At 42.2% G+C, this 9,898-nt stretch overlaps 1 protein-coding gene across 3 annotated transcripts in view; it reads left to right on the top strand.

The window, feature by feature from the left end:
* Positions 1-3,806, top strand: part of APBB1IP (amyloid beta precursor protein binding family B member 1 interacting protein) — a 128,291-nt gene extending 124,485 nt beyond the window's left edge. For 2 of the 3 annotated variants that reach the window (XM_019508253.1, XM_019508254.1), the window contains one exon: positions 2,280-3,806. In XM_019508253.1, coding sequence (XP_019363798.1) covers positions 2,280-2,825 — 546 coding nt within the window. In that variant the 3' untranslated portion in view covers positions 2,826-3,806. Of the gene's footprint in view, positions 1-1,935; positions 2,096-2,279 lie in introns of those variants that run through there. The other variant, XM_019508255.1, reaches the window with a different exon arrangement.
* Positions 3,807-9,898: the final 6,092 nt, after the last annotated feature.

Here is a 9,898-nt window from a genome sequence, read left to right as displayed (position 1 = left end):
CCACTCTTACCTCCTTCTCCTGCTTGCTCTTTCTGCTTCCAGCACTGTGCTCTCTGTCTGATGTACTGTTCTGCTTCCTTCATCCTTCCCTGTGGTCTGCCCAATCTGCTGCTGTATTGCCTGACTCAATCTGCCATGTGCTATACACAGAAGCTACCTGTGCCACTTGTTGGCCACCCTTGCACTAGAGTATTAAGAGATAGTGATGGTGGAGCGACCATTCTGTTGTCTGAAAAAGTGGATAACTGACTCTTCCGACTGCTGCCACCCTACCGCTCCTAAACTCTGCAATACATATGAAACATGTACACAGTACAAAAGCCAAGAACTGCTGGGCAACAGCAGTAGAAGCCAGCCACCCAAGTTCCCTCCTCACAGCACAGAGACACGGTGGCAGTGTCCACACAAGCGCAGACATTTGTCTCTCTGGGGACAAGAAGCAGCGGCACACCTTGTGTCACTGCTGCGTGTCACTGCTACTTGTCCCTGGGGAATGCCTGTGCCATGCACGCTCTGATGTGTGGCAGGTTACCCCAGGTGCAGTAGGGGAGGCTGGGGCCAGCAACTCTGCTGCCTCCAACAGCCTTACCTGGGGTTTTCGGGGCTGGGAAAGCTGTAGCCATGGCATTCCTGCAGCTGGGAGCCTGGCTGGCAGCTGGAGCATGGCTCTGGTGGGCCAGTCTCTAGTTTTGGGCAGTGCACACTGCCACCACATGCACCACCCTGCTTTTTTTCCACACAGGTTTTTTTGACCCTGGAATTTCCTGGGGTCAAAAAACCCACCCACACTGAAGAGGGAATACATTCAGGTTTTGCCAACTGGGCTGTGTTAATCTTCAGAATATGGACTAGCAGGCACACTGGGAATGATTGTTTGGGTAACATTCAGCCAAAGCAAACACATTCCTAATGACCGCTAACCAATGCTTTATTTTTCTTAACTTGTATGATGGGTATTTGCCTTCACTTTTGCTTCAAGGAAGCAATCAAAGGACCTGCACACATTACCTTTTTGGGATGAATGTTTCTAGAGCTTAAAGGGTTCTGGTCATTTTTACCATATTTTGGAAAGTGGACAGAAGGTAAATCTTACTTGAACAGAAGGCAGGACACACAGCAGATAGTTACTGGTCCTCATCTGGGTGCAAGAGCAGCAGTAGCAGACTTTCCTCTTTGCCCCCAGATCAAGACCAAAGACCCAAAGCCCTGCTTCAATCTTCAATGACTTATAAAGCTGAACAGACACACAGAAGGGAACCCACTACCCCATTTCAAGAGAAGACGCAGCATGTATACTGAAACCCCACTCCCAGGGGCATGAAGATGGACCCTGCTCCCAGAGACAGAGTTCACCTCTGGTATCCCCATGGATGATGCAATGCCATGGTATGCCAGGATAGCTAAATGTCACAATCCACTGAAGACAGCTGGTGTTTTCATTATTTTAACATTAGTTTTTAAAAAAAATTAAAAATAGGAATAACATCTTGAGAAGAGAACATAACTATAACATAGGAAAGAGAGGCAGATAACCCATGCCTGCTTTATTTCCCCCCAACTCAGGGACAATCTGTATGGATGAGTCCTCCAATAACTATAATGCAGTTAATATAGTTTACCTGTAGGCATGAGTGAAAAAGCTATAAGGACAGAGCTTCTACTGAAAGTTTATTCAAACTTCAATGGGATTTTTTGTTTCTGTAATGTCCTATTGCCACTGCAAACTGAAGTGAAAGCTTCTGCCAGCACAAAGGTGGCCTTCAGCAAGGGGAAAGTTCTGTCCTTGTCCTTCAGAGGCAGGGGTGGATCCAGAAGGATGCAGTGATACAGTCGCACACTTTGCAGTTTGCCCACTGCTTCTCCTATCAGTACCATACACTGAGCTTCTCATGCATTTTTATAAAATAAATCATCCCTGCTGTTGGCTTTTGTCAGTCTCCACAGAAATAATGAAATCTAAAGGGAGAAGTGCTTGGTACTGCAAAATGTTTTTTTTATCTATCACCCCATAATCAAAAAGAATAATTGGAACCCCCAGCAGATGCTGACAATAGGAAGCTTTGTTCAGAGACCATCTGCCACCTTTCCCACTGTGATGCTATGCTGAGGGAGGCCTGGCTCAAACACTTTCTGGTTTCTGTTAGCTCTGTGGTAGTAAAAAATGTTGAAAATATCTTGTGCATGTTCATGCCATTTCAAATCATGTGACAGAAACGTTAGTTCATGTATATTCTTCCCATAACACCAGCCCTTTGACCATTTCACTCTGCTTATTAAAGGAAAAGAAACCAAATGTTGTCAACAACTCTAGTTCAGCACAGCCAACCATCAGGCCACAGAACCCCCAAGCTAAACAGGCCTTGCAACCTCCACCCCCACCTCAACGGCGATCTTCAGCAACTGTATCTTCACCTTGTCTGCCCTCAAAAGCCAAGCGAGGCAGCACAGCTTCCCTATCGGATCCTATCTCATTTCCAGCACCACCGCCTGACATGGGAAGTGATTTGCCACCCCCACCACCTGACTTCTACGAGTCTCCTCCTGATTTTGTGCCCCCTCCACCACCTTCCTTTAGCAACAGCACTGGAGATCTGGCACCACCCCTTCCACCTCCACCTCCACCTCCACCTCCATCTCCACCAGCTTCTGGCACCAGTAAACCATTACCACTGACAGGGAAGCCTGGTCCACCTGCTCCAAAAAGGCAAGAGAATACTGGACAAGTAGGGGAGACAAAGTCCACTGGGGTTGAAGGTGGACAACTAGATTTCATGTCTGATCTAAGGAAAGCCCTAGACAAAAAGAGGGGCAGTAATACATCCTGAAGTCCATTGGATGAACAAACTTTAAGCTACAGCTCTTGTTGTGGGAAGTCATGCTAGGGGTGCTAGAAGAGGAGCCCCTGGAGGAATTCTGCCTACGATCAGAATTCCTCTTGGGGATCCAGAGAAATGGGGCAGAACACCATTGTTTTCTCCGCCCCAGCCATTCACTGATCCAGCAAGCACTGCTGGTTGAGGCAATAAATTTGGCCCCTATCTCATTCCTCAGCCCATTTGAATGCTTAAGATTGCTGGCAGCAGGACTAGTTGGATCAATCCCAGTGAGTAAATGTACCATTTCTATGGTGAGATTAGAGCTGATCAAAACACACAAATTGTTTTCCATGGAAAATTTTTGGAGGAAATCAGTTTTTATGTAAATTTCCTGTATTTAGTTTTATCAAAAAATTGAAAAACAAAAATTTTCACTTTTGAAGTATTTTTTTAAAAAATACTGAAATTTTTACCCTAATTGAATATTTTTTTCTTCATTTTAATCAAAAAGTCATTTTTTCTCCCAAAAAATATTTTTAATAAAAAAAAAAAAAAAACCAAACAACCAAACAAACTCAGGAATCTCTCTAGGATGCTGGGTGGCATTGCGTATTCCAAGTGCCTTCAAGAATCTGCCACGTTTACTGAAATGGCTTAGACTGATATGTTCTCAGGCATGGTTAAAAATACTTTTGTCAGCAATCAAAGCTGTAACCTATAAACTTCATTTATCTTAATTATTTTAGACAAAACCACTTTAAGATAAAAAATCTGTTATTTTTTCCCTTGGTTAGCATTTTCCCCCATACTTGTTAGCATTGGTCTTCAACTGTGCCTAAAGACATACATTTTTATAAAAACATATTATGCCTGTGTATGAATATGTCTCTACCTACAGTCTTCCTCATTTGTGATTCAATTTAATTCTTCCTTGTTAATCTGAATAGCATTTGCTGTTAGAGCTCAAATAAAAGTATCTTCTATTTTATATCTGCACAAAGTGTCAAATTTAATGAGCAAACATTTGTATTGAAATGTGGTAGCAGGCAAATTCAAGTACTTTAAGATTTTGTCTTTGAGGTCTTGTCACTTGTTTCTTCTCCCTCTCAGGCAGCTTATCCTGTAAAGCTATTTATAATGAATATGTTTTGTATTGCCAGTGTTTGAAGCAAGGCAAATATATTGGCTTCCATTCATTTATATTATAGAATTGATGGCTGCAATAGAATTACACTAGAAAATAATTTGTCAGTCAAATCCAAGGCACTATTTTTCTGCAGTAAGTATGTCCACATATGGAGTTATTCTGCAATAGATATTATATAGGCAAGTGTACATTCTCTGTCTCTTCTACTTCCTCTTTCAGATTGTCAGTATTTAAACTTTACTAAAAGGATGAGCAGGGTAGAGTTAAGGGACGAATGTTACACAGAGTGTTAATGACTGCCACCGACTGGTTCATCAATCTGTGGATAACTACAGAGGTAGTTGAGGGCATCAGCTCTGCTAACCAGATGCCACAGAGCAGCATGTTCCTCATGTGCCTCTTCTGGTTTTCTGATTTTCACAAATGTCTGTGTGGCCCTGCTCACTGATGTCTAATAGAGCATTACCTGGATGTTTGGAATTGATTGGGTTGGGAGTTTGGAAGTTGACACCATCTCCAAACTGAGAAATGCTACTGAAATGAGCTTGGCCAGTCAAATAGAAACCTTAGCAATAACCTTATTGATCAGACAGACACAAGTAAGTAAAGTTAAAATGGGGGTGGAAAGAAGATTGCAAACACCTGACTGTACTGTATTTCTAATTATATTAACTGTGCAAAAACATCTAAAATGTTAAGGAGCCAAATGTCATTTTGTGAAGAGTAATTAGGTATTAAAAAAAACCCATGAAAACATCTGCTATCTGATCATTTTTATACCAAATAGCTTCTTCTTTTATACACCACTCACCTATTATCACAAATAAAGCACATTATGTTGATGAAACATTAATATTGTTGAGTTTCTGAGCTGATGAATTAAGTCAGACTCATTGCAGTTTCTGTACCATTCATTGTGCTCAGAGGAACACTTAGACCTCTGCCTCATTTCCCCATCTTGTTGCTCGCTCTGTCACGACACAAGGGTATTTTACATTCGTAGTTACACAGACAAATATCTAACAATGGATGTTGTAAAAGGGGAGCTTTGTTTGAAAAAATGAGCAGACAGCCTTAAAGGAAAACTCCAGGAATAAGCTATAATGATTTAGATCAGGGCTGGCCAACTTCTAAGGAGCTGGGGGCTGCATGCTGAGCTGGCTGCACCAGTGCAAGCTGTGGGCAACCCCCTGCTCTACTACACACTCAGGAGTCTTGGCCTCATCCTTAGCTTTCTGACTGCACACTGTCCCTCTGCACTACACCCTACACCACAGGCTGTGCCATGCCACAGTGCCCTCTGAGGAAAGTGCAGAAAGTGGAAGCCGGTGGAGGAATGGGGAGTCCAGAGATGGATGACCCTCTCGCTTTGTTGGACAGGAGATGAGGGGGCTTCAGATTAAGCCCTCACAGGCCACATACAGCCCATGGACTGCCAGTTGGACAGCCCTGATTTAGATGATTGAGACTTATTTATCAGATAAAGCACAATAAGATTATATGTTGTCAGGGGTAGGCAACAATCACATCATTTATTCCCACTGCTCTCTACGTATCTACCAGTGAGACCAATAACACAGAGATACAATACTGCCTTGAAAACTCAGGGAATGATACCTTCCTAATAAAATGAGACTGCAATTCCTGCCAAGTACCTCACAATGCTTTGCCCCTTCATACCAGCATCTCCACTCCATTAACAGGTTAAACTTGATCCAAAACATAAAGTGCAGCATCCAGTTTCTTTTCAATCACTGAGATAGTTGGAAAACATCATTGCCTATGCTTAGTGACAGAAACAGAGTGTGAGCAGAATATCCTCAGTGGAAATGAAGACTCATAATTTCTTGTGAACTCACTGGATAGTTTAATATAATGTGGCTTCCATTCAAATCTCAAGTTATCGCTCAGTTGTATCCAAGTTTGCCACAATTTATAGTAACTGATAGAGCTAGGGAAATACCAGCATGTCTTCCACGCAGTCTTTAATATTAACATCTTCTACTCTATATTTGCGATACAAGGGTTGAATACATGAGTAAGAACTGCCAGGGAAAAGGTGCAAGTTGCCCATGAGATCATCTGGGAGTTCCTAAAGGCAGTTTTTCAGGACTTAGTCCACCCTTACAAGGTTTTAAAATAGGTCAGCAGCATCTTGTGATCAACAGTAATAAAAGCAGACAGACAATACATGGAACAACATGACTTGGCTGTAACAGGTTTTGACAGAGTCCTTATCAGGGGAAACCAGATGATACAAGAGTGGATTGGCTACCATCTTTACTGAAAAGCTGATGCTTTTAGTCCTACTTTCATCCTCAATTTGTCAAGGTAAAAAAGTTCCAGTTTGATTACTACAAAAGGGAACATTAATGGCATGCGTTATGTCCTGTGATAACTCTCACGTGTAATTATGCATACAACCTGATTCAAAAGCTTTCTGGCATGCATCAGTGGGTTTTTGGATCAGGTCACAGTAAAAGAATGTTATATAATATATAAGAGTTGCCCTTTAACCATACACCAAAGATGAAGTAAAAGTCACTTTTTGCTGCTACTGAAAAACGTGATGTTTGTGTTCAAATGTGAGTGTTATAGACATACATCATATTTCACACTTTCACTATTGTTCCATGGGGCAGAGACGTGATGGGGCATCATTATCTGGCCTACATATGCAAGACACTGATTAGATGCTTGGGTCAAAATGAACCAGAATTTTCCCTTTCAACTTTGCTTTGGTTGGCAAAATTGACTTTTCCACATTCCACTGTGCTATATATTTTTTTTTTTGGTTTCTGTAAGTGGTTAAGAACCTATGTCCTTGTCAAAGGTTCAACAGATTGGGAATAAATTCTACTGCTGAAGAATACACCTTCCTTTCAGTAACACTCTCCTTTAATGCTGAAGGGCTTAGTTTGAACACCTCTGCTAATCCCAACTGTGGTAATAAGGCACTTTTTTATAAGGAATGCTGTCTTATCTTGAAGCAAAATTCCCCTTAACAAGCAACCTGCCACATTCTATGCTGGCTTCAGCTTCTCAAGGCTGTACAGGGGTCATACTATGCACAGTACATTACAGAAATTTAATCTTATAGTGACAAACACAGAGAGAACTACAACAACGTGTTCTAGTCCCAAACAGGAGATGGAAAGAAGTACGCTTGACTGCCATTTCTAACCATGCCTCCAGTAACAGCCCTAGTATGTCAAGCATTGCATACCCACACTAGAGACAACTGAGTTCTCTCAACCAAAGGTGCTAATATACTTCTCACCAGTTCTTCCTGGGGACTATTGGTATCAGCCTTGATGCCAGTTAGAGGATGAGTTTCTGGGAAGGAAACTATGTTTTTTCCAGTGCTGAACCTCATATGAAAGGCAGATATTTTGATCAAGAACGCCTGCAGGAAAGGTCTTTGGTACAAAGAAGTTAACAGCTTTGGCCCCTGTAAAAAATCTTGCAATGTTTTTGTGAAATGGCATCCCCAACTCACCGAGTCACCAATCTCTTCCCATTAAAATCCCAATGTCATTCAAAATCATCCAAATGCCTTAGCATTACTCTCATCCCCCACATAACTTCTACCACCAGCAACTGTTGCACCTTATCTGGAAGACAAAGGTATTTTAATAAAGCATACCTGAAGGCTTTGGCCCATGATCAAAATTGTGCAGTATTTGCCCTGGAGTAGAGAAATTCCTGATTTTGGCCATGTAGATCAATGGTGCTTAATCTTTTGGCCCCGTTGGGCTGAACTGGGCCCTGCTGGCCAAGATCGGGCCTTGCACTACCTCTCTCTGGCTCTGCATCACTCCACTCAGACCCATGCCACCCTGATCAGCCTTGCACTGCCCCATGCCACCCTGTACCAACCCCATGCAACCCCACACTGCCCCGGTTGGCCCCAGGCAGCCCCACACTACCCTGTGCAGCCCCACATGCTCAATCTAGCATGCACAGCCATGCTATCCAGTCTACAAGGCTCCCCCTGGGTCTGAACATTTGACAGTACAGGAACACCAGTTAGCTGCCACTGCTCCACCACCAACAAATTTCTGGACCCATGAGGGCCCCCGCAAGCTGGATAACATGGCTCTGCAAGACAGATCTGGCCCAAGGGCTGGGGGTTAAGCACCCCTGATATAGTTAAATCACAAATCCATGACTTCCTTCTCCTCCTGCTCTGATCTCCTGTTGCATCAGGTGCCAAATTTTTTGGTTTAGATTTACTGTGTGATTATATCATCTCACATTATGTCAAAAATTTTACATTTGAAACCCTGTAGCATTTAGGGATACTGTCCTGAATAATCATCCCATTTTCACCAAATCCTCAGTAGGATAGAGGTAATGAAGAGAGAATCTAAGATGGACATGTGTGTGGAACAGTCATTATACTGCTCAAAGGTCTCTATTTCAGAACCAAGAGATGTTACAGAAGTTTGGACTTTCTAAACCAGTCATTTCAGGTGTATGAAAAATGGAAACAATGTTAGGAATAGGTTTAGGAAGTAAGCAGGGGCAGATCCAGGGGATTGCACTGGTGTACTTACACCCCCCTTTCATTCCTGCTCTCTCTACTCAAAGTTTAAAACCAACTGCCTGGCAGTAGCAGCAGCATTTCTAGTCAGACACTGCTGAGGGACTCAACTGAGTTCATGGCTCATTGCAATCTACCTGATCCCTTCTAAACTCTTCATCCCACAGGTGTTAATGACCCTCTCTTTGTTTATAGTCTTAATGTTTCACCAATCAAGCAAGCCCTTTTCTGCAATTCTGCTGTCTGCTAGCTACTCCTGGTAATGATGCTTCTATTTCACAGCCCTACAGATTGTTTTTAACTCATTCTAATTAAGTTGCATTTGTTTCTGTATCAATACAGCTCTAGGCCTCTAGCATATTAGTAAAGCTCCTCATTTATTTTTAACTGGAGAAAAATGTGCTATTTCATATGTGATAATGCACCTCACCATCTGTACTCCTACTTTTCAAAATTCTAGATTTACCCATGGAACTGAGAGCACCTCCTTCCTACACACTCAGATCTTCAAAATAGCTGATCTCCTAAATAATCTGATCAGCCAGAAGGATTTTACTCTGTCATAAGAACACTCTTATGAAATTTCATGTAGCTTGTCTTCATTTGGATGAAGCTGGGGTGTTAATAATGAAAGGCAAGCTCAAGCAGTAGCAATGGGAAGTCTACAGCAGCAGTATTAAGTCACATGCCTTCAACTGTATCCGCATTTTTTGTAACATTTTTGCTAAACTTTCACAGTATCAGGTGGCTCAGTGGAAGATTTGAAAAGCATCTTGATCTAAATTTATATAATGAGATGTCTTCAAGAAGATTCTTTTCCATGTCAACTGAGCAGATATCCCTGGAGGGACTACAGCACTGCACAATAAACTGCAGTACTTCTGTCAAATGCTAAAACTTGAGGAAGGGTTGAACTAAGCCTGAACGGCACCAAAGTCTGCAAAGAATGTCTCCCTCTAGCCTTCATCTGTTTATTCCCTTGATACAAGAACAAGCAGCATTGAAGATAAACAAGCAGAAGTTGGTCAGGTCACTATTTCTGTGATATTAATCCTGTCCTGCTAAGTGTTATACTTTTCTCTTCCTCCAAATTGGCAAATGCCATTTTCAGAACAGAAGTTATATTCCAGACATACTGGGTGAGAACAAGCTACTGAAGGAACAAAAATAGGTCAGGCACATTTTAAATTAGCCAGTCATTAAAAATTAGGGAAACAGCTAATCAGGCCCTCAGCTGTAGGGGCATAGATGTGGAGAGGTTAACAGAATAGCCAGACAGAACTGTATCTTCCCTACACAAATTAATGCATAAATATACAGGAGGATCAGAGCTGTAAATGCTGGTATCTATCTAGTAGCATAACCACACAGGACTCCATTTCTCCTCTA

The sequence above is a fragment of the Gavialis gangeticus genome, unplaced genomic scaffold (genome assembly GCF_001723915.1).
Source record: "Gavialis gangeticus isolate Ggan-Ray unplaced genomic scaffold, GavGan_comp1, whole genome shotgun sequence".
NCBI classification, from domain to species: domain Eukaryota; kingdom Metazoa; phylum Chordata; order Crocodylia; family Gavialidae; genus Gavialis; species Gavialis gangeticus.
The sequence above is the reverse complement of the archived record's forward strand: the minus strand, read 5'-3'. Positions and strand labels throughout refer to the sequence as shown.